Source organism: Aedes albopictus, chromosome 1, assembly GCF_035046485.1.
Source record: "Aedes albopictus strain Foshan chromosome 1, AalbF5, whole genome shotgun sequence".
Taxonomy (NCBI): Eukaryota; Metazoa; Arthropoda; class Insecta; order Diptera; family Culicidae; genus Aedes; species Aedes albopictus.
This window is the reverse complement of record NC_085136.1, coordinates 90,126,674-90,152,217: the sequence shown is the minus strand read 5'-3', so window position 1 is coordinate 90,152,217 and position 25,544 is coordinate 90,126,674. Positions and strand designations below refer to the sequence as shown.

The window sequence follows — 25,544 nt, the reverse complement described above, 5'->3', positions numbered from 1 at the left end:
TTTTTGAAGTTTCGATATTCTTCAAGCAATTGCTTTGGAAATTTATCAGGAAACTCCTACGGGATTTCAGCAATTCCATTGAAAGTTACACCGGCAGTCCCTTTGCTAATATATCTGAAACTTACGTTTGTTTTTATTTCAATAGTTCCTTTAGAAATTCATTCGATAGGTACTTTTAAAATTCCTTAGTCAATTCGTTTGACTGACTCCGGTAATTCCTTTCCTTTGGTAATTCCTCTGGATTTTTATTCATAATTCTTTACGGAATTACGTCTGTTTTGCAGCTGGTTTTTGTCTGTTCTATGAGATAGACTCTTGCGAGTTAAAAAAAATCCAAGAATTTAAAACGGAACGGCCGAAGAAATTCGCAAAGGAATAACCTAAGGAATTTCCAAAAAAATAAGGTGATTACCAGAGAAGTTTACAAACAATTTCCTAAGAAAATCACAAAGCAATTTCTAAAAATGTTGTTTTTTATTTATTGAAAAACAAAATCTTATGTTTTTTAAATTTCTCATGAGGAGTTCTTAAATCCTTGAAAAAATTTGTAGAGGATTTTCAAAAGCATTTCTAGCGAAAACACTCAAATCCTCTGGAGGAATTTGTGTAATAATCTTCGAAAAAATCTTGCTGAAGTAATTATATAAATACATGAAGAATGCTCGAAAGATTTGTTGGAAAAAAAATAATTTGTGAAATACTTGGGGACATAAGTTTAACCCTTCAGGACGCGCGCCGTTGTAAAAAGTACAACAATGCCAAAAAAAACCTCGCTCGTCGTATACAGCGCAAGCACAGTGCATTTTTAGGCTCGAACAGGCGCGTGTCCTGAAAGTTTAAGTAAGGATGAATGAAATCAATTGAGGAAATTCTAAGAGAATACTTAATAAATTTTGAACGAATCTTTGGAGAAATCGTAAGAGCATTTATTGGATGAACTACTAAAGACATCTTTAGAAAAATTCCTGAAGAAACTTTGGGACGGATTTCCACAGGCCTCTTTGAAGGAATTTCTTTAAAATTTTGAATAAAACCTTGGAAGAATTCCAAAAGCGAGTACTGGAAATATCCCAAGAGTAATTCTCGGTAGAATTCTTGGAGAAATGGTTAAATAAATTAAACAAGGAAAGCTTTATCCGATTGATGAAACCCTTGCAGTAGTTTCTAACAAGATCCTTGAAGGATTCTGAAAGAATTGTTTGATAATTTTCGAAAGTTTTGTTTTGGAAAAATATTTAAGAAATCTTTGGAAAAAATCCCGTAGGAATTCTTAAAGCGATTCCTGAAGAAATTAGCAAAACAGTCTTAGGAGGAATCCTTGGAGTAACATGAGAATATTTTTTTATTCGATAAGATAGGGCATCTGTTCCTTTACTATTTAAGCATATATGCTCCAATTTTCATCCTACTCAAATCAAAGGAATGAAGCGCTTTTTGTCTTGTTCCTTTTTTTTGTATTTTTTTTAGAAGTGAGCACGAATGATAACAAGAATTACGTTTTCATCGATTTCGTAATCGTTTTGTTTTCGAATAGGATTCATTTGCGACTGTAGGATTATTAAGGGCATGTTGACCCTACCAGGAATTCTCAGAGAATTTTTTAAACGATTTTTTCGCAGGAATTTCTAGCGGAATCATTAATAACACTAGTTTACAGCATTTTTGAACTCGGTAAGCTGATGATCATTTTTGGTGTAGAATCATGCCCTGAGTTCGAAAACGCGAATGAAAAAAAATACAGTAGAGCGGAAATTTTTTCGACTTTCCATACAAGGTTGATGATTTGAAATCGATTTTTGCTCTATTTTTAAGCAAAGTCGCTCACTTCAAACATCTAATTCTCCGTAATCAATTCTTCGATTGAGCTGAAATTTTTACTGTAAATCGCCTACATATGATATGTCAACTAAACGTCGAGAAAGAATTTTTAATTTGTTTTTTTCTTATTGAAAAAAATACATTTCTTCAAAAAATTTTGGGAATTTGACTAAAATTTGAGAAGATCGTCCCTAAAGCTCGCTAATATCTTGAATTTCATCAATCTGGCGCAAAACATGTATTCAGATGATCGAATGGTATTGTATTCAGCTTTCAATTGGTAAAAAAAGATTTAAAATTGGTTGAACAAAACGCAAGTTATTTGCATTTTAGTAAATTACATATTTTGAAAAGTTATAAAACTCGATATTGAGCTAAAACTCAAAAACTGTTCTACTTAAAATTTTTTGAAGGTCGGTTTCGGAATCAGCACTAAATTGTGCTTCAAAAATTTTGGTCGTTGACAGAAGTTCACGACTTTCGTTTTATTTTGTAAACTTGTGTAACCTGGTAAAAGAAGGTCTCGAAAGGACTTTGAAGGAGTCTTATGAAAAATCACAATAGATTTTTTTTTTTTAAATAGTTCCCAGAGAAATGTTAGCAAAAATTCCTGTAGGAATCTTCGGAAAATGTCCTTGAGTTGATGGATATCAAAGAATTCGTTGGAGGAATTCCAGAAGGATTTTTCAAAAGAATTTCTACAAAACTCCTACGAAGCTCCTCTGAGAATTTTCTTAGAGGAACTTAGGAATTTCTGAAGGAATCCTTGGAATCGTTCTGAGCATAACGTGATTTTATTGCGTTCCAATTCCTTTGTGTTACCGGTTAAATTAACTAAACAGTTTTAATTTCCGTGGATAGAATGACAATTTAATCGATGAAATGACAGTTCGCCCCGGACAGGGATATTATTGATAGAAACCCTGATGGACTTCCTGAACAAATGTTTCGAGAAAAATACTCGATGAAGCCTTTACAAGAATCTTTTGAAGTACTTTGAAGTATTTCTGAAAACATTCTCGGAAACAATACTGTAAGAATTCCTGAAGGAGTGCTTATAGAAATACTGAATGACATCCTTGCATTAACGACTTGAAAGATTCTTGAAGACAAATTGTTCTTCAAGAGAGATTTTTTTAAAAGAAAACGGTAAAACAATCTTTGAATTGATCTTTGAATTCCTTAAGGATTACTTGGTGCAATTCCCAAATAATTTGTTAAAAAAAATCGACATAATTCTTAGAAAAAATCATACGTTCATTGATGGATTTCATTGGATTTTTTCATCGTTTTGCTCAAAATACAACAGGCGATCATTCGAGAGATTTATCATTGTAAAATATGTACATCTGTCATTTTCATGGGGGCCCACGAATTTTGTTCCGCACCGGGCCCCCAAATTCCTAGCTACGCCACTGCTTGACCAAGTTCTTAAGCTTGCTTTCAAGACTTAAGCGTACCGCTTCTGAAACATTTTGAACGCCGTGGATTTCTCGCAATAGATACCTGTACACTCACTATCCCATCACGGATTGGGCGGTTTCCTACGAACTGACGGACCTGGCATTTGCCGAAGTTGTGCGTGAAGCGCGCTACTGTTGATCAGTTCGGACACACATTTTCATATTCACTGTAATATTCTTAATAACTACCTACTACGAATAATTGTAGTATGTTGTTTTGATATATGTATTTATAAACTACTACGAATAATTTAATTACTTGGTCTAATTCTGCATACATATTGGTGGGCTCGTGTTATTATATTACAACAAGTTAATTGTGTAAGATACAGAAAAAATATCATATTATCTCTATGAGTTTAAAAAAACTAAGAGCATTTGTTCTGTTGGTACATATTCAAAGTTTAATATCACTTTCCGTCCGTTTAACTAATGACAACACTCAGCTCCGCAAAAGTAACCTATCAAGCGTACCGAACGGAACTTCGAAGATAGCACTCCACAACAGCGTTACACCGGTCGTCAATCCAATGGCTCCCCATATCCGGTAAAACATATCGATCACGCTGAAATAAGCGCTAGTTTTGGACGGTGCAACCGAGGCCATCACCAGCAGCAAAATATGCAGCAGGTACATGGTGAACGATAATCGCGACAGCGGTTGCCACATGGAAGCTCCCAAGAACTCATCCAGTAAGCCACCCTTGCCGTTCACACAGGCCAGGATTATCCACATTACACAGACTGCGAATACAGACCGAGACAGCGGTTCGTAGAAAGCGTCGATCACGTGCGAAAAATCGTCGACATTTGTGGTGTGGAACTGGTAGTTGGAGAAGATGATCAACCCCAGCAGAGTAAAGCAGGCGACCCATCCGGCAATCCAGTACCGTTTGGGCAGATTAACTCCGGTCTCCTTGGTCTTGTGAAGAATGTATCCGAAGCCAAGTCCCCACAGCCAAACGGCCATTCGGGCGTGCGTTGCGTAGTAGGTTAGCGTATACCTTCGAATATCTATGACCGGGGCGAAGAAGCTCAGCCGAAATTCGTTGACGAGGAAGGTGGTCAGTACGCATGCCATCGATAGTACGGCAAGCCCGCCGATGACGAACAGTACTCGCTTCCCGTATCGCCACAGCGGGTAGATTAGGGTCGGTGCGATGATGTACAGCTGCATATCCACGGAAAGATACCACGTCCATGGCAAGCACTGGAATTAAGAGAATGGTTTTAGAAACGAAATCAATGGTACTCGATTGTTTCTTACCATATTCTGAGGGTCCACGTAGTTCTGAATGTGCAGGAGAGCAGCCCACCTATTCTCCAAGCAGCCTGACTTCAGAAAATCGAAGTTCACTTTCCAGAAAACACCTTCTCCCATGTAAACCGCGAAAGAAACCACAAACAGGATAAGTGCAGCTAACGGAGCCGTTATACGGATGTAACGATGCAGATACAACATCAACGGGTTGATCTTGCCCTTTTTGTCCAGCTCCCTTAGCATGCTCATCGCCACCAGCATTCCACTGAGCACGAGGAAAGTGTCCACGGCCAACATGCCGCTGTAATGCAGCAAGGAAGCCCAGAAACCTCTGAGATATTCCACCCGCGCAGGATCGTTCTCCCACGGCACGGTGTTCGACATGTCGTGTACGTGAAGCACTATGATCCAGATCATGGACAGTGATCGGATGCCGTGGGCACACTCGATCATACTGGATTTCTGCTGTGCGCTTTTGACTCGTGGCACCAGGTGTAGAATGCTTCTCACGTTTCCCAGTAAGGAGAATGAACTGTACAATGGATTGATCTCACGCTTCATTGCTAGTAGGATCAGCTCGTACAGCGTGCTGCTCAAAACACACAGGCCTATAATGGAGCTGATGACACTAAAAAGAAAGATTTACAGTTGTCAGTCGAATGAATCTATTTATGTTGCACAAATACGAACTTACATGGCTGTAATCATGGCTCCATCGTACCGCACTTCTTCATCCCTAATACACAGCGACTCCTGCTCGAACATCGGTACCACCATGCCTCCTTGGCTGTTCAAGTAATCTCCATACAGCTGCTGTACAAAGTCCGGACTACAGGAATGTGGAACACACAATCCCGAAAACAACGGTGCCATACCACTTGGAAACGCTCCGATGAATGTACAATGCTGCATCCGGATTTGCTCAATCCCACGGCACTGATCAACGTTTCCCAGTGCGTTACCATTTTCATGGTACAATCCGGACGGAATCTTTCCCCAGGAATCGAACCCTGTCAAAGCACGATAAACACAAGTACATATTAGGTAACATTCATCACAACCTGACTGTTCACAGCACACTCACACTCCAACCCGATCCTGTCACGATCCAGATAACCCACGGCCAACTGCTGCAAGGTGATCGCACACTGTCGATCGCTAGGACCCTGAACAGTTTGGCCTTCTATCGCCGCCAGATAGTCCACGAAATGCCGGTTCAACAGCAGGATTTCCTCGACACTGATCTCCACGTTTCGAAACCCGTGGCGGCTACCGTTCGTCTGCTGGTGTTCAACCTTTTCTACCGGAACTGTGCCACTGCTCAGCAGGGTCAATGGAAGTAGCCAAGTTGACCACATTTTGCCGACCTTGTCCTTCCCACGAGTTCCAATCGGAAGCAGCGTTTCCGCTCAACTCAACACCACGGTCACTAGAGCACTAATGATTCACGGACCCAATTGTTGTATAAATTTATGGAAACCGGCAGTCGAAATGGGAGATTGATAAGATAGTGTGTGCTTGTGAGTTTTCCATCGCCCCCTGGAGGAAGGTGCAAAGCTTTACGGAAGCCAAAACAGTCAGTTCAATCCGTACAACTTAACCGCAGAGGGGATTACGAACCCCCAAACCGGTTTCGACCTACGCGATAATTATAATCAATCAAAGAATACGTAATGAGATATACGGTGGTGTACCGAGAGGTTCAAAAACCAATGGGAGCTGAGTTTGCAGCCAAAGTCTCGGCGAACAGCAGACGATTCATGAATGAACTTATCTTCTGTAGTATATTTATCGTTGGGACAGATAAAATGCCTGGATTAGCATTGAGGTGCATATGACTAACTTTATCCAACGCACTCAACGACTAGGTGAAGATGAATCCACTGTGCACGGTGCTGTGGATTATGTTTAGCAATCAATTAAGATTTGTTTATCGCACGATTAGTAAATGAGAAATGGCGATAAGATATCTAGCATATTTTTAAGTGATTCAGTACTTCCTGTGATGCCGTCTAGTGGGAAGCATTGTCCGCGGACTTTGATCGAATGTGTTTCCCCTTTTGAAATATAGACATTTTTATGAACAGATAAGCTTAAAGATATCTTTGGATACAGTCGAAAATAGCTTGTTCTATCGCCAGGATCATCCAAGGCACGCGTCGCTCTGATACGCATACGTCAAGTGTCTGCAAGTCTTCATCGAACATGGTCTGAATCGCGAAAAATTGTACATAGTGGGGATCCATACTTGATAAGGAATCGAATCACATTTGACTGCCGTTCTTCTAGAGTCTAACAGTATACCGGTACATTTTTGGATTTCACGACTTCTGTTATCTATCGCTAGTGAGAGTCAAAGGTAAACGGACGGGTTTGTTGGTGGATAAAGCTTCCGGTTCTGATTCGCAGGCAGAAGGTCCTGGTTTCAACTCCAGTATTATTCCTTTCCTCTTACTTGGTATCATTCTATCCACTTGCTTCGTCTTCTCTATACAAACAACTCTATATAAGTTCATAGCCATCGCTACAACTAAAAATGAGTTGAAAACGCCATGCCCCTTCTTTTCAACGACACAGCAAACTCAATCTTTCATACACGCCTACAAATATGCAAACCGCGAACTGCGCAGCGCATCATATTCAGTAATTATATCTGGCGTTCGATTTGAATAGGTCGTATGTTTGCTGTGATTCCTATGAAGATTCGACCTATTCAAATCGAACGCCAGATATAACACATTTTTTTATTGGCTCATAGCTCTGGTCCTCACAAGTTCCTACCTCATGCTTCCCGAGTCAAGCGATGACAAGAGAGTTATGTGATTAGCTGGTAGTGCACCCTGGGCACTGTTGTCCTTCTGACTTCAGCTAGATTGAAGAGGTACGTCTCGAGCGTCTGTTCACCAAGGAGGTGCGGCTCAAAGAGTGTCTGTTCTGGCATCCAGCGGCTGACTATGAAATGCTCCTGCACTGGAAGCTATACCAAGTAAGGTGGCAGCCCCACCACGGTGGATAGGGGACCTTAGGCCAACAACCAACTGTTTCCGAAACCCAAAAAAAACGTTACAGAAGCCGAAAATGAAAGATTACGAACTGATTCAACGGCAACGACTTTTAGCGCGAAACAACGGATAAGAATTGGAACTTGAATGTATTAACCCTAGCCCAGCATAGTAAACTGGTACAACTAGCCAATGAGGCATGCCGTATGAAGTTTGAGATCCCAGGACTGAGCGAAGTCCGTTGACCGAACTTTGGAGAACACAGATTGGCGTCGGGTCAAATTCTGCTATACTCTGGCCTACGAGGTGAACACGCTCCTCGCCACCGTGGAGTTGGTTTCCTGCTCAACGCTCACGCCCACGCTGCGCTCATGAAATGGGAGCCTACCCGGGTAGAGGTGAAATACTGACGATCAAACCGTGATATTGGTTTGATTGATATAAGAGATAAAAGATCTGAAAATAATATCTGAAAAACGTTCCTGGAACATCTGAACAATATCAAAATTTGGTATTTTAAGATCAAAAGAATAGCTCGCTGCTATTGGTTAGATCTTACAAAATCTAAATATGATATTATAATGATGTTCCAGGAGTAAATTTTTGATTTTATTTTTAGATCTTTTATCTCTTATGTCAATCAAACCCATATCACTTTTTGATCTCCATATCAAGATATGCTATTATTGAGATTTTTTCCTCTACTCGGGTATTAAGGACAAGGTATTTGGAGCAGTGAAGAGAATTGTCAGACAAAAGAGGCATAAGGCAAGATGGACCAACCCATGGTCTTAGCCTGACGAAAGAACAAAAAAAAAAAAAAGAGGCATAAAACAAGCAACAAAAGAGACGCGGCGATTACTCTTTATCTCAACTGGTAACAGATAAAGACATGATCTCGATTTTTTTTGTTGCAGACAAAACGGAAGGCCCATATAGCCGAGGCGGTAAACGCACGGGTATTCAGCATGACCATGCTGAGGGTGACGGGTTCGATTCCCAGTCGGTCCAGGATCTTTTCGTAAAGGAAATTTCCTTGACTTCCTTGGGCATAGAGTATCTTCGTGCCTGCCACACGATATACGCATGCAAAATGGTCATTGGCAGAGGAAGCTCTCAGTTAAAAACTGTGGAAGTGCTCGTAGAACACTAAGCTGAGAAGCAGGCTTTGTCCCAATGAGGACGTTACGCCAAGAAGAGAGAGAGACAAAACGGAAGCTGAATTTGTTGCGTACTTTTCAACTCGTGAATAATCCATTATTACTAACCCAAAATCGAACCTTTTTGATGATACATCTTCAGCAGCGTTGCAGTGTTTACCGACTCGAAGTTACCGCTCGAAAATCACAATGCAAGGCTTAAAAATCTCTTAATTCGTGGTGCACGATCTTTGTCCTATTCTGTTCAAGTTGGGACAATCATATGTCGCATTGGGTAGAATGTCGCAACAAATTCAGGTTGCGACATTGTCGTTATTGTTGCGCAATGGTTGAATTTTGATTCCCTGATTTGGAGTACATAGCTCAAAATTTCTAGAGAGTGGTTGTCAACAGCATGATGCATTTTAATCCAAATCCGTTCAACGGTTTAAAAAAACGGTGCTCTAGAAATTTTGAGCAATGTACTTCAAATACCTTGTCCTTAATGAGAGGATAATTGTAGACAGATTCAGAACATCGGTTCGAAACCTTACCATAAGGGAAGGTTTATTTATTACGTCCATCGTTTTTCCGGATTTCTTGACCCCCTCCCCCCTCTGTCACGCTATTCACCTATACCTAATACACGTACTGTCGCACTTTCCTAGACCCTCTCTCTCCCTCAAATATTGGACGTATTTTATGAATGTTCCCTAATCCAATGTTACGCGCCAACCGATGCTACCGAATTGCATGACAAAGAGAACTGCCAAATGAATGCTGTCGTGAACAAGATTCCGAAAGGTGATATTAATATCCTCATGGGCGACTTCAACGCGAAGGTTGGTTCCGACAACTCGGGCTATGAGCACGTCATGGGACGCCATGGTCTCGGAGAAATGAGTGAAACCGGAGAGCTGTTTGCAGAGATTTGTGGCAACATTGACCTAGTGATTGGGGGATCGCTCTTTCCTCATCGACCAGTGCACAAAGTGACATGGGTTTCCCGTGATGGCGTCACGGAAAATCAAATCGACCACATCTGCATCAGCCGAAAATAAAGACGGAGCCTTCTTGATGTGCGGAACAAACGTAGCGTCCGACCAGCATCTCCTAATCGGCGAGATCCGACTGCGCATGGTCTGGATCCAGCGACAGGAGGAGAAAATCGGGCGCCGGTTCAACACACGCCGACTGGAAAACGCTGCGGTGAAATGGTCCTTCCTCGAGGAGCTAGTGATCCGTGCTGCGGATATTCCAGCAGGTGGAAGCGTAGAAGATCAATGGAGCGCCATCAAGAACGCCTTCATCGCCACCGGCGAGAATAATTTGGGTGAGCTACCCACCCGAAGAAAGCAGTGGATCACAGATGATACCTGGAGGAAGATAGAGGAGCGACGGAACGCCAAAGCCGCGATAGAGCGAACGAAAACACGAGGAGTCAAAGCCGTAGCCCGTCAGCGCTATTCGGTTCTCGAGAAGGAAATGGAACGCTCATGTAGACGGGACAAAAAAAAGCGAAGGCGAGAAAACCGCAAACACCGACGAAATCCGTCTCCTCTACGATGTTTCACGTTGCCTTAGTGCACGCTAAGAAAATGTTACTCTAAAATGAGTAAGATTCACACAAAACTGAGCTAAACTGGAACAGCTCAAAAAATGAGTAAATTGCATTTCCAGCGATAGCGCTGGCCCAAGTGCAAAAATCCAGACAGTTTAAGCCGTATAATATTCTTCACATCAGCAAGAATATTATACAACTTAAACTGATGAGATTTTCGCACTTGGGCCAGCGCTATCGCTGGAAGTAAAATTTACTCAATTTTGAGTTGTCAAACTTTAGCTCCAAAATGAGTGAATTTTCTGACCGTGTGGGACCAAGATGAATGCTACGATGCCCGTGAAAGACACGTGCAGCTCTCCAACGTCGGTCACGCCCAACACTCGCCCCATCACGCTCCACCTGGTTAGGACAGAAGGTCGAAGGACAAATGGTCGAAGGACAAAAGGTCGAAGGACAAAAGGTCGAATGGTCAAAAGGTCGAATGGACAAAAGGTCGAATGGGACAAAAGGTCGAATGGGACAAAAGGTCGAATGGGACAAAAGGTCGAATGGGACAAAAGGTCGAATGGGACAAAAGGTCGAAGGGACAAAAGGTCGAATGAACAAAAACATTACTAGACCAAATTACCAGCTGGTGTGTCACTTATAAGAATAAATAGTTCATGTTGTTGCTCATTGAGAGAATAGTTCTGAGCTCGCTGAAGAACTTTGCCGAAGACAGCATCATTCTATCTTATCAAGTCGCCGTTGCTAGTTAGTTCTTAAGTTGCTGAATAAATTCGCCGAAGACAGTATACTTCTTGAGGTATACGTTGTACAAAATATGTGGCCAATGTTGGTACCCCAAGACAATCCTGAATGACTCCGGAACCATGTGGACCAGGCAGCTATGTCACCGGAATGCTAAACTAGAAGAGTTTTTCGGGAAGTTGTGAAAATTTCATCAAAATCCATCGAAAAACAAATAAGCTATGACCATTTTTGTGCTTTTTCGAAGGTGACAAATGTGCGTTGGCTGGATGAAGATTAAATAATACATAACGATTATTGCCTGTTGCGAAGATTTATAGATTCCGGCGCAAAAAATGATTAGGCTTATTTTTAGCGTAGATGCATTCTAAATGTTTGTTTATAAAGTAACACTATTGCCAAAGGTTCCCTCAACAACGCAGCGTAAAATATTCCCCTGCTCCAAAACTATTGGCAGGAAGTGGGGCTTGAAACCAAAAATGATAATGTGGATTTATACTGCCATAATCCGCCCAAAAGTGACGTATGCTTCGTTTGTCTGGTGGCCAAAAACAAGAGAGGCTACCACACAATCAAAGCTTGCTAAAATTCAACGTCTTGCGTCCATTGCTGTTACAGGAGCGATGCGAAGCACTCCATCAAAAGCTTTAGATGCGATTCTCAATCTGCTACCTTTGCACGAGTACGTGCAATTAGAAGCAGAAAAGGAATTGCTGAGACTTGAACGAGTTGAAAAGTTTATGCCAGGTGATCTTGTAGGTCACCTGAGCATTTCACAATACTTTCAAAATAGGCCAGTAATGAAAATGATTAAAGACTGGATGAAACCAGTGGAGAACCATGATGTTCCTTACAAGTTGCACGAAACAACTCGTGCAGATTGGGAAGTCGGAGGTCCCACTGTTCGTCAAGGGTCAATCAAATTGGTGGGCTTCGTACCCGTGCGGTTAGCGGCGGCAGTCGTCTAGGCGTATCGTAAGCCTCGGAGTGTGGGTTCGATTCCCGCTCCAGTCGGTGGGAACTTTTCGTCAAACGAAAAATTCATCACTGGGCCACTGAGTGTTCTGTGTGTTGTCCGTTGTCTAGTGTAAGTAATGTGTTCAGTCTGTGCAGCCTCTGGCTGAAGACGGTGTGAATTGTCTTTACAAATTCTATACAGATGGCTCAAAAGTTGGAATAAAAACGGGAGCAAGAATCTACGGCCCTGGAATACAAATTTCAGTGGCGATGGGACACTATCCTACGGTGTTTCAAGCAGAGATTCTTGCTATTTTGAAATGCGCAAATATCTGCCTTGAGAGAAAATACAGATATGCAAATATTTGCATTTTCTCAGATAGTCAAGCTGCACTAAAAGCATTGTGCGCTTGATTGTGCGCTTACAAATGTACTTCAAAGCTTGTCTGGGAATGCATTCTTTCACTGCGCAGGCTGTGCCAAGGGAATTCAGTAAACTTATACTGCGTTCCAGGTCACTGTGGCATTGAAAGGAATGAAATGGCAGACGAGCTTGCTAAAAGTGGTTCCAATTTACAGTTTGCTGGCTCAGAACCATTCTGTGGTATATCAAACTGTACAATTAAAATGGACCTGAAACGCTGGGCTGAGCAGAGGATGATATCCAATTGGATGGATGTCAAAAATTGCAATCAGTCAAAACGATTTATAACACCAAATGCTTATAAAACCAAAAAGCTCTTAGAGCTCAACAAGAGAGCTCTATGTACATACACTGGCCTAGTAACTAGACACTGCCCGAGCAGGAATCACTTGAAAAATATTGGCCATATTCAGAGTGATATCTGTCGTTTCTGTAATACGGAACATCTGCTTTGCAGTTGTGGTGCTTTATACACGCGCAGGCAAAGATTTCTAAATAGTGGTTGCTTGCAACCCAGTGAGATCTGGTCTGCAAAACCTGGGAAGGTCTTGGAGTCTGCATCATTTTACGTGTTTTCTGCTTTTTTCATAAGTTTATCTTATGTAATTATGACTATAATAACAATAAGCATGATCAATTAGAACAGCTATGGCAGATTATGCACAAATACGGATTCCCGGATAGACTGATACGATTGATCAAGGCGACGATGGATCGAGTGATGTGCGTAGTTCGAGTATCAGGGACACTCTCGAGTCCCTTCGAATGTCGCAGAGGGTTACGGCATTAGAGGGTGTAATAAGGAGAGCGGGGATTAACACGAGTGGTACGATTTTCACGAAGTCCGTTCAGCTGCTTGGTTTCGCTGATGATATTGATATTATTGCTCGTAAATTTGAGATGATGGCGGAAACGTACATCCAACTAAAGAGTGAAGCCAGACGAATCGGATTAGTCATTAATGTGTCAAAGACAAAGTACATGATGGCAAAGGGCTCCAGAGAGGGATCACCGCGCCCGCCGCCCCGAATTTATATCGACGGTGATGAAATCGAGGCGGTTGAAGAATTCGTGTACTTGGGCTCACTGGTGACCACCGACAACGACACCAGCAGAGAAATTCAGAGGCGCATTGTGGCAGGAAATCGTGCTTACTTTGGACTCCGCAGAACTCTACGATCGAATAAAGTTCGCCGTAACAAGAAGTTAACTATCTACAAAACGCTGATAAGACCGGTCGTTCTCTATGGGCACGAAACATGGACCCTACGTGCAGAGGACAAACGCGCCCTTGGAGTTTTCGAGCGAAAGGTGTTGCGTACCATCTACGGCGGAGTGCAGATGGAAGACGGGACTTGGAGAAGGCGAATGAACCACGAGCTGCAGCAGCTGCTGAGAGAACCAACCATCGTCCATACCGCGAAAATCGGGAGGCTACGGTGGGCGGGTCACGTCATCAGGATGTTGGATAGCAACCCGACTAAAATGGTTCTCGAGAGTCATCCGACCGGTACAAGAAGACGTGGAGGGCAGCGAGCTAGGTCGGTTGACCAAGTGGAGGTCGATCTGCGGACCCTACGCAGAGTGCGGAACTGGAGACAAACAGCCATGGACCGAGTGGAATGGAGACGGCTACTATGTACAGCAGAGGCCACCCCGTCCTCAGCCTGATCGGTAAGGTAAGGTAAGCGTATGGATTCTTAATGGACAATGCTTTATGAGTTTGAAAGGCTAAGAGCATTTGTCCTGTATTTGAGAATTATCAACAATCTGAATATCACATTCCGGTCGTACATCTGCTGACGACGCTCAGCTCCGCAACAGTAACCTATCGAGCGTTCCGAACGGAACTTCAAAGATAGCACTCCACAGCAGCGTTACACTGGTCGTCAATCCAATGGCTCCCCATATCCGGTAGAACATATCGATTACACTGAAATAGGCGCTCGTTTTGGACGGTGCTATCGAAGCCATCACCAGCAGTAAAACGTGTAGCAGATACATGGTGAACGATAACCGCGATAGCGGCTGCCACATAGAAGCTCCCAAAAACTCATCCAGCAGACCGCCTTTGCCGTTTACGCAGGCCAGGATTATCCACATCACGCACACAGCGAATACGGATCGGGAAAGCGGTTCGTAGAAAGCGTCGATCACATGCGAAAAGTCATCGACATTTGTGGTGTGGATTTGGTAGTTGGAGAAGATGATCAATCCGAGCAGAGTGAAGCAGGCGACCCATCCGACGATCCAGTATCGTTTGGGCAGATTCACACCGGTCTCCCTGGTCTTGTGAAGAATGTATCCGAAGCCAAGTCCCCATAGCCAAACGGCCATTCGGGCGTGCGTTGCGTAGTAGGTTAGCGCATGCTTTCGATTATCTATGTCCGGGACGAAAAAATTCATCCGGAATTCGTTGACGAGGAAGGTGGTCAGTACGCATACCATCGATAGTACGGCAAGCCCGCCGATAACCAACAGTACTCGCTTCCCGTATCGCCACAGTGGGTAGATTAGGGCCGGTGCGATGATGTACAGCTGCATATCCACGGAGAGGTACCACGTCCATGGCAAGCACTGGAATTAAGAGAATGATTTGAGAACCGGAATCAAAGGTACTCGGCTGTTTCTTACCATGTTCTGGGGATCTACGTAGTTCTGAATGTGTAGGAGAGCAGCCCACCAATTGTCCAAGCAGCCTGACTTCAGAAAATCGAAGTTCACCTTCCAGAACACGCCTTCTCCCATGTAAACCGCAAAAGAAACTACGAACAGTATAAGTGGAGCTAACGGAGCCGTGATACGGATGTAACGATGCAAATACAGCATCAACGGGTTGATTTTGCCCTTTTTATCGAGCTCCCTTAGCATGCTCATCGCCACAAGCATTCCGCTGAGCACGAGGAACGTGTCCACGGCCAACATACCACTGTAATGCAGTAAGGAAGCCCAGAAACCTCTGAGATATTCCACCCGCGCTGGATCGTTCTCCCAGGGCTTTGTGTTCGCCATGTCGTGTACGTGGAGTACTATGATCCAGATCATGGACAGTGATCGGATGCCGTGGGCACACTCGACCATGCTGGATTTCTGTTGTGTATTTTTGACGCGTGGCACCAGGTGTAGAATGCTCCGCACGTTTCCCAGCAATGAGAAGGAGCTGTACAATGGGTTGATCTCGCGCTTCATTCCTAGTATGATTAATTCGTACATAGTACTGCTCAGAACACACAGGCCGATGATAGAGCTGATGACACTAAAAAGAAGATTCACTGACTCTTGACTGAATTAGTTTATGTTGCACAATTACAAACTTACATGGCTGTAATCATGGCTCCATCGTACCGCACTTCCTCATCCCTAATACAGAGCGACTCCTGCTCGAACACCGGTACCACCATACCTCCTTGGCTGTTCAAGTAATCTCCGTACAGTTGCTGTACAAAGTCCGGACTACAGGAATGTGGAACACACAAACCTGAAAACAGCAGTCCTATCTCACTTGGAAACAATCCGATGAATGTGCAATGCTGCATCCGGATTGGCTCGATCCCTCGGCACTGATCAACGTTTCCCAGTGCGTTTCCATTCTCATGGTACAACCCTGACGGAACCTTTCCCCAGGAATCGAACCCTGTCAATACATGATAATCATAGATAGGTAAGACTTTTCACAACCGGACTGTTCACAGCACACTCACACTCCAACCCTATTCTCTCACGTTCCAGATAAGCCACGGCCAACTGTTGCAAGGTGATCGCACATTGACGATCGCTAGCATCCTGAAGAGTTTGGTCGTTTATCGCTGCTAGATAGTCCACGAAATGCCGATTCAACAGCAGAATTTCCTCGACGCTGATGATGTCCACGTTTCGCAACGCGTTGCGGCTACCGTTCGTCTGCTGGTGTTCAACCTTTTCTACCGGAACTGTACCACTGCTCAGTAGGGTCAACGGAAGAAGCCAAGTTGACCACATTCTCTCGGCCTTGTCTCACTGCGAGTTTCAACCGGAAGCAGCGTTTCCGGTCAACTCAACGCCTCGGCACCTAAAACACTAATGATTCATGGACCCAATTGTTGTGTGAATTTAAGGGGGCCAATAGTCGAAATAGGAGATTGATAAGATAGTGTAGGCCTACGAATTTCCTACCACTCCCTGAGAAGGATGCGAACGTTTACAGTCAGTTCAATAAAATTTAACCGCAGAGCTGATTACGAATCCTCGAACCGGTTTCTACCAAAACGATAATTATAATCAATCAATGAGTACGTAACGAAATATAGGCACAGAGATGGTGTACTGAGAGGCTTAAAACCTCTTCTTTAGAGCTCTACGTTCTCACTGGAACTTGGCCTGCGTCTCTTCAACTAGGTGTTCTTTGAGCTCTTCCACAGTTACTAGTTAAAGGGCTCTCTTGCCTGCCATTTCATGAATTTATATATACACATGATACACTATACTCTGGAAAGTCGAGAAAAGTTCCCGAACGGAGCGGGAATCGAACTGACCGGAACGCGAATCTCCGGATTGGCGATCATAAGCCTTATTCACAAGCCTAACTATTGGTGGGGACCTAAATGTTCAGTCAAAGTCCCAATGTTCAGCCGACGCTTCATGAATGAACTTATCTTTCGTAGCAAATACGTCAATCGTAGATAAGACGCCAGGATTAGCATTGTGGTGCATATGAATAACTTCATTCAACGCACTCAATGTCTACGTGAAGAGGAATCCCCTCGGAGTACGGTGCTGTGGATTATGCTTAGCAATCAGTTAAGATTTGTTTATCGCACGATTAGTAGTAAATGGGAAATGGCGATAAGATATCTAGCATATTTTTGAGTAATTCAGTATTTCCTGTGATGCCGTCTAGTGGGAAGCATTGTCCGTGGACTTTGAATGAATGTGTTTCCCCTTTTGAATTCTTGACTATTTTTTATAGGAACAGATAAGGTTGAATATATCTTTAGGTGTAGTCTAAAATAGCTTATTGTATCGTCAGGATCATCCAAGGCACGCGTCGCTCGAACATACGTCAATTTTCTGCAGGTCGAATTCGAATCGAGCATGGAGCGAATCGCGAAACATTGCACAATGTTCATGGTAGAGATCCACATTTGATAAGGAATCGAATCACATTTGACTGCCGCTCTTCTGGAGTTAAGAAGGGTGTCGGACCGACACTGTCGGTACGTTCTTGGATTGCTCGAATTCTATTATCTACCACTAAGTAGTGATGATCAAAGGTAGACGGACGGGCTTACGCTAGTGAGAACTCACCACCTTTGGCATCGCAAGGTGGCCGAGCATCATGTGCACTGCTCACGAATAGTTCAAGCGGAGTTTACCTAAGCGTGGCGGGGGTTCAGCAGTGGGCTCTGCTGGGCCTCTTCAGAAATACCACACATCCGGAAGCACCACATCGTACAACCGAATCGGCACCGCTTCCAAAGTGCTCTAGCCTGGTCAGGGCCTGACTCAGGGGTGCCTCGGGCACATCAGGAGCAACGCCAGTTCCTGATTACTATGGAACTGGTCAACGAGATGGTACACTCTTAGATGACCGCGGAGTAGAGGTGTGCTGGTGGCGACGGCATTGTATCCTCTTAGCAGGGCCGGGTGACACCGACCTGAAACGACGGATGGGCTAATGTCGGAGCTGCCTTCCGTCCCATAAAACCTTGACAAGGCCTTAGAGTACGTTTCCGATCTGTACCCAGCTTAGGAAGCTAACTGGATGGAGTCAGGTTTACTTGAAGTATCCTGATTAGCGCTGATCCTGGCTCTGAGCTCAGGCCTAGGGCTTCCAATCCCGGGATGGATTTCCCGGGAAATGAAATTTCCCGGGATTCCCGAATCCCGGGAACCAAAATTTTGTATCCCGAGTTTCCCGAATTTCCCGGGATTTTTTTTTCTATTGTCTTTTTTTGTCAAGTGTGAAATGACCAATTGAGAGTCAATGATTGATTTATTTAGTTTCTATGTAGATTAACGTTCGTAAAATCTCATGACCTCTATGCAGATGTTATTTATATTGATGTTATCTTATAATTTGAGCTTAATGGAATGCTTATACAGATAACATCCTCTCAATAATATGCAGGCATTGAAACTGATTTCAACCGACAACGACTCTTCTTTCTTTCAATATTGTTTCAAAGGAGTTCATCCTAAAGTGCCAACTGATCCACCAATAACCCAATACAGTCAAAGTCCTATTTATAGCTAATTTTTTGCAAGGTCGTAGTGATTGTCCAACTATTTAGGAACAAATCCATTTGTGCATTGCTACTAGATCATTGTGCATCATGGAGCAGCAGTCAATGAGTTTTTACCCATGTAGCTTATTACTTTGACTTCGAAATTCCTCGCCGATTTTTTTTTTCGTTTTTTCTTCGGCAGTTCTCGTAAGTTATAGTTACATTTTGTATCGGGTGTGTACTCTTGACTTGTGTTGTTATATCTATTCATTAAGTATGATAACGTGATTGTGAATTTTAGGAATCAATTTTAAGATTAACCTTCCGTAACTTGACCGGTTGGCCACCACCGCCAGTACCACGCTAATGATGAAATCAAAAACCCATTTTTTTTTTCAGCGTGTTGTACAAAATACAACAGCGTGATCACTCGAGGGTTAAATTAAACATTGTTGGGGTTGTTTTATGCATGTTGATGTACCCAAAATAATAAATAAACAATCAACTACTTTCAGCAAAACACGTTTATGTATTTCTAATCAAAATTCGAATATTATTTAAAGTTGGTTGAAATCGTACGCATTGATGGTAAAATATGAGCCTTCTTATCATGAAATTTGCTAAATTGTGCACAGTATACAATAGGAATGAAAAAATGTGATGTCTGATAAACGATTTTCTTTAAAATAAATACATTTTCCGCTTAAAAATAAAATTTCCTTTATTTCCCGGGATGAAATTTGCTAAATTGTGCACAGTATACAATAGGAATGAAAAAATGTGATGTCTGATAAACGATTTTTTTTAAAATAAATACATTTTCCGCTTAAAAATAAAATTTCCTTTATTTCCCGGGATCCCGGGAAATCCCGGGAAATGGTTATATTTTTTCCCGTTTCCCGGGAAGCTGAATCCCGGGAAAATTGGAAGCCCTACTCAGGCCCCATAAGGGCCTGTGTCAACTAGAGTCCCTATAATTAGAGTCTGGCGGACTGTCACTTTCGACCGGAGCCAATCGAGCATGACGTCATAGTGTCCTCACCGATAAATGCTACACCGTGACGTCATGCTCGATTGGCTCCGATCGAAAGTGACAGTCCGCCAGACTCTAACTAGACTGACTCTAGTGTCAACCCGTGGGTGGCCTCCCTGCTTGCATAGATAACCACCGGGATCCTTGGTCGACTACTTCAGTGGCAGTGAGGGATAGCGGCTCTAAGGTGGACCCTTATAGCAGTGATGGATTTGTTTTTAATTAAAGTGGTTGACAATACGGAGGGTGAGGTGATCAACCCGTTCGCGAGAAGTGGACTGGTTAGATCACCAAGGCGAGGGTGGTCGCTGAACAGCCCGACAACATCAGCAAAGACTTTAAAAAAGGTCTGCTGAGGCTCCGCGATTCGGTGGCCCAGGCCAAGAAGGAGTATGATCCCTTGGTCGAGCGAGGTAAGGTGACTGACGCGGGTAGAGTTGAGAGGTCCACGCAAACGGACTGCCCCTCTACAGAGAGCGCGAATAAGGTACAGCCAGGTGGGGCTGCAGATAGAGCGAAAATCTCGGCCCAAGCCAAAAGGCCAAGATCCGTCGATGAGGAGCGACTAGTGAGTGGTAAAAGCCCGCGTAGTGCGAACAACCCCAAACCGGTCGCGAAACAAGCTCGGGGCAAAGAACCGAAACCCGGAGTCGAGCCTGTTAAAAATAGCGGTGACCAACCGGTCCAAGGGAAGGAGAACCCTTGGATTACGGTTGGAAAGAAAAAGCGAAATGAGAAGGTTTTGAGTAAAACCAAAGCGAAGCCGTAAGCGCACGAAGAGCGACGCACTGGTCCTCAAAACTGAACTAGGTCAAAAGCATCCGGCGCACTAGAACAGGAGAGATGATGCTAGTGCTCAAGAAGGATGCCGTCAACAATGGCTCCTCTTATACGGCACTAGCACAGCAAGTGTTAGGGGTGATACACAAATAATGTCACGCAAAGATCTTTTTCAACCCCCCCCACCCTTTCCGCTATGTCACACTTTTTGTATGGGACCACAATATTTTTTGTAAGGGTCCTCACGCTCTGCAAAACCCCCCCTCCCCCCTAAAAGTGTGACGTAATTTGTGTACGGCCCCTTAGGTGAGAAGGTACAGGTGAGGGCTCTGACGCCGAAGGCAACTCCAGTGTAAGAACTTGGATGAGATCGCCACCGCGGAGAAGCTCTCTGCTGTTCTTAAGCAGCAGTTTAATGTGGACCCGCCAAGCACAACGATCCGCATCAGGCGGGGCCCAGCAGGTACGCAGATCGCGACGATCAAGCTTCCAATTGGGGAAGCGAAAAAAGCGGCTGCAATGTCCGCTCAGTATCTGTGAGCTGCCGGAAGTGTGCTTCAGGTGCTTCGAACGAGGCCACAAGTCGTGGGCATGCAAAGGCCCCGACAGGAGTAAACTCTGCAGAAGGTGCGGAATAGAAGGCCACTTCGTCAGGGAGTGCAAATCGACACCAAAGTGTCTGATTTGCACGGCGAACAAAGGCCACATGACGGGTGGGTTTAAGTGCCCAAGCATGAGAGGACAGAACGGCCGAAAATGACGCAGGTCACACAGTTGACACTACTTTCGGACCCATATCACTTCCCCCCGATAACGGGAACTGGGTAGCGGATAAGGCTAAGAAAGCGGCGATCTGTACGACCGGTTAGTACCCGGCCAGGTGATAATCTCCACAACGTACGAGGGCTTCGCAATTGCGAAGATCTACGGGGTCTACTACTGCAGCTGCATGAGCGACTGCTCATGGAGCAGAACATCGACTACCTGTTTAATGACGGTCTAGTTGTTACCCTGAGACGAGCGTGCGACGCGGCAATGCCGAGACGATCCATACCCAGGAATGGACGAAGACCAGTATACACTACCCGTCATAAGTACGGACTCACAAAAAGTATTGCAACAATATTGCATCACCCTGACTCACCTCGATATCTGTAAAACCAGAACACCTACAAAAATGCCGTCTTCAGAAAAGTTGTTGCTTTTGGTCTTCTGAATAACTTTCCTGAAGACAGCATCTTTGTAAGTCCCAAGGTTGTGGAGATATCGAGATGAGTCAGGGTGATTCAATATTGTTGCAATACTTTTTGTGAGTCCGTACTTATGACGGGTAGTGTATGTACTGGTGGTGCCAAGAAATCGAGGAGCTCCGCGCATCTTGCCATAGGGCGAGAAGGATGCAAAGAGCCCGGACCGATGAGTTGAGAGCGGAGCGAGAGGTGGCATACAGGGCGGCAAAATTGGCACTGAACAAAGAGATCAAGGCGCGTAAGCGGGCTTCGTTGATCTCTGTTAGACGGCCAACAGGGATTATAGTCCTGAGGCTTGACGAGCCCCCAGCGCAGAAGCGAGCGAGGCAGCCGTCAGGCCAGGGTTTCCGGAAAGCTGGGAAGGGTGAGCCTGAAAAGCCTGGCCCGTCCCGGAACGAGGGGAACAAGGGGTTGCGACCGTTGGTGGGCCCTCAGCAGCCGCAGAGTAGGGCGAACCAAGGGAGGTCCCTCCTTGGACTAAGGTAGAGTCAAAGAAGAGGAAGACGAAACCGCCGGTAGGAGTGCAGCACGCCAAGCCAAGGCGCAGGAGGGCAGGTGCGAAGCGCAAAAATGGCGACGCGCTCGTCATCAAGACGGAACAGTCCAAGCACTCGGACGTCTTGAAGGCGATGCGAAGCGACGCCATGCTTGATGGTCTGGGAGCCGACGTGCGCAGTATTAGACGTACTCGTACGGGCAATATGATCCTGGAGCTGAAGCGCGAGAAAGATCACAAGGGCGCCGCCTGCAAGAGGCTGGCAGAAGATTTCCTTGGTCAGGGAGTAGAGGTGAGGGCTCTCGCACATGAGGTGACTCTAAAGGTCAAAGACCTAGCCGAGGTCGCCGAAGTGGAAGAGCTGACTAGAGAGTGTTAGATCATGATGGCCAAGACGAGAGGTGTAATGACTCCTACAGAGCAATCTCCAGAGATGTTGGAGGGGATCATCGACGGGCTTTTTCCGCGTTATGATCCTAGTTCTTAGCCTTCTTTTGCAGGACAGCCGGGGACTGGAATTAGCGATGAGGAGAGGCTCACCGATGTGGAACTTGCGGGGATAGCAAAGTTCCTTAGCGTAGGTAAAGAACCAGGTCCGGACGGAGTTCCGAACCTGACCTTAAAAGAAGCTATTGCAGAGGCTCCAGGGATGTTCAGATCTGCTATGCATAAATGTGTGCCAAAGGCGGGTAAACCACCCGGAGACTGTTCGGCATGCAGAACTATATGATTGTTCGACACGGCGGGAGGGTGCTCGAGAGGATTATCCTAAACAGACTGTTGAAGCCGATGTTAAAGCACATCGAGGGTGTAGATGGCTTTTCGAGTAACCAGTTCGGCTTCCGGAAGGAAAGCTCTGTAGCGTAAGAGTAGAGAAATCCTACGGTCAAACGGCATCGTGCGTGGGAAATTTCCACCAAAGGAAAGTGTACCCACAGGTTGATTCCAAGGTTCAAGAGGCGTCATAGGGAAGTAACATTCCACCTCGCTCAGATCCTTTCGAGCCGTAGTTGCCTTAAACAGTATCTACACCGTTTCGGTTATACGGGTTCTCCCAAATGTTCGGTTTGTGCAGGTTTCTCACAATACGTGACCATGCCACATTATGGGGGGAAACGACTCCGGACAATCTTCCGATGATGTGTAAAGACAAGCTTAACCCATATCCGCCCAGCGTCCTATTTATAGGACACATGCCCCGAACGCCCAGCATCCTATAAATAGGACAGGCCTTTTGTGGTGAATATCTCCAAAATTATGCAAAATTTTAGAATACTTTCTTCAGAGAAGATGTTCTTCACACCCATACCTTGTTCATAGTGGACAATATAGTTTGTGACTGGTTCACTAGGTGACGTAAGCGATGCTGCAAAGAATGCATATTGTCACGATCTGTGAGCTTTATTTCCAATGCGAAAAAAAAAATATTTCCCTGGAATCTTGACAATGATTAATAGTTTACAGTTCATGTCTTCGGCAGAGTTGTTAATCAATACATACAAAAGTCGATGTATGTATGATTGTATATTTATATGCTTGTATGTTTATATGTTTGGATGTTTGTCTATTTGTATGTTTATATGTATGTACGTGTGTATATGTATGCCGGAACATAGGCATAACTCTTAAATGCGTCAAGAAATTTCAATAAAATTTGGTATACACATTCCTTAGGATGTGGAGGTGGTAGCAAGGGTATTGCAATTCAAGAGGGCGGCTTAGGTTCCAAGATGGCGGTCAAAACTCCAGAATATATGCTTTTTAACGGCAATGCTGCTTCTGACACTATGCAATATAGGTATCTATCGATCGAGCTTCACAAGTAGAACTCAAAAATGAATATCCGACGCCATTTTGAAATCCAAGATGGTGGACCATATCCAAGATGGCGGCCATGGAAGGGTAGTTTGATCTATAATACCATGCAATATGAGTATCTATCGATCGGGCTTGATGAGTAGAAATAATTAATCGACATTTTACGCCATTTTGAAATCCAAGATGGCGGACCATATCGAAGATGGTGGCCACGGAACGGTAGTTTGGGCAATATGGGTATCTATCGATCGGGCTTCATGAGTAGAAGTCAAAAATCGATATTTGACCCAATTTCAAAATCAAAGATGGAGGACCATTTCCAAGATGGCGTCCATGGAATGGTAGTTTGAGCTATGAACCATGCAATATGGGTATCTATCGATCGGACTTCATGAGTAGAAGTCAAATATCGATATTTTACTCTATTTTGAAATCCAATATGGTGGACCATATCGAAGATGGCGGCCACAGAATGAGAGTTTGAGCTATTATACCATGCAATATGGGTATCTATCGATCGGACTTCATGAGTAGAACTCAAAAATGAATATCTGACGCCATTTTGAAATCCAAGATGGCGGACTATACCCAAGATGACGGCCATGGAAAGGTAGTTTGAGCTATTATACCATGCAATATAGGTATCTATCTATCGGGCTTGATGAGTCGAAGTCAAAAATCGATATTTAACGTAATTTTGAAATCCAAGATGGCGGACCATATCGAAGATGGCGGCCACGGAATGGTAGTTTGAGCCTATGATGCCATGCAACATGGGTATCTATCGGTCGGACTTCATGAGTAGAAGTCAAAAATCGATATTTGACCCTATTTCGAAAACTAAGATGGCGGACCATATCCAAGATGGCGGCCACGGAAAGGTAGTTTGAGCTATAATACCATGCAACATGGGTATCTATTGATCGAGCTTTTTGAGAAAAAGGGTTGAGGGTCATGGTAGATGGTTGGGTAGCGGGTAGGATAAACGGTGGAGCAGATGGTCGGGTAGAGGGTTTGGGTGAAGGAAAGAGTAGAGGGAGTGGAGTAGAAGGTTAGGGTAGAGGATAGGGTAGACGGTAGAGAAGAGGGTAGGATAGAGAGTAGGGTGGAAGGTAGGAAAAATGTTAGGGCGGAGATTAAGGTAGACAGTACGATTAAGCACAATATAGACTAGAGGGTACAGTAAAGGATAGGGCAGTGGTTATGGTAGAGGTTAGTTTAGAGGGTAGGGCAGATGGTAGAGTTAAAGGTTATGATAGAGCGTAGGATATAGGGTTGGAATAGAGGGCAAAGAAGACAGTAAGGTAGAGGCTAGAGAGTAGGGTGAAGAATTGAGTTGAGATTAGATGAGCTGAGGTTCTTTTTGAGATACCTTCAGGAATTCTTTCTAGCATTTCTTCAGGCATTCCTTTCGAGAATCTTCTCAGGTTTATTCCCGGGAAACCTTCATATATTGCTTCCGAGATTGCTTTACGGATTGCTCCGTAGTTCTCTTCAGGGATTTTTGCAGGGGCTGCTTTGGAAAATCCTGAACGGATTCTTTAATGATGATGATTAACCTGGGCTTGTTAGGGGAATATCTGTAA

At 44.2% G+C, this 25,544-nt stretch overlaps 3 protein-coding genes across 3 annotated transcripts in view; all 3 read right to left on the bottom strand.

Moving 5' to 3' along the window:
- Positions 1-25,544, bottom strand: part of LOC109410169 (metabotropic glutamate receptor 1) — a 679,657-nt gene that overhangs the window by 277,095 nt on the left and 377,018 nt on the right. The gene's annotated exons all lie outside the window — the stretch shown is intronic.
- Positions 3,527-7,122, bottom strand: LOC115256642 (nose resistant to fluoxetine protein 6-like). The gene is made up of 4 exons (XM_029855482.2): positions 5,627-7,122; positions 5,237-5,552; positions 4,549-5,170; positions 3,527-4,491 (listed from the first exon to the last, which is right to left on the bottom strand). The coding sequence occupies exons 1-4, from the start codon at positions 5,898-5,900 to the stop codon at positions 3,724-3,726; spliced, it is 1,980 nt and encodes a 659-aa protein (XP_029711342.1). The 5' UTR covers positions 5,901-7,122; the 3' UTR covers positions 3,527-3,723.
- Positions 14,057-16,427, bottom strand: LOC109427398 (nose resistant to fluoxetine protein 6). The gene is made up of 4 exons (XM_019702942.3): positions 16,080-16,427; positions 15,697-16,012; positions 15,013-15,634; positions 14,057-14,955 (listed from the first exon to the last, which is right to left on the bottom strand). Exons 1-4 carry the CDS (start codon positions 16,354-16,356, stop codon positions 14,188-14,190), a joined length of 1,983 nt encoding a protein of 660 aa, XP_019558487.2. The 5' UTR covers positions 16,357-16,427; the 3' UTR covers positions 14,057-14,187.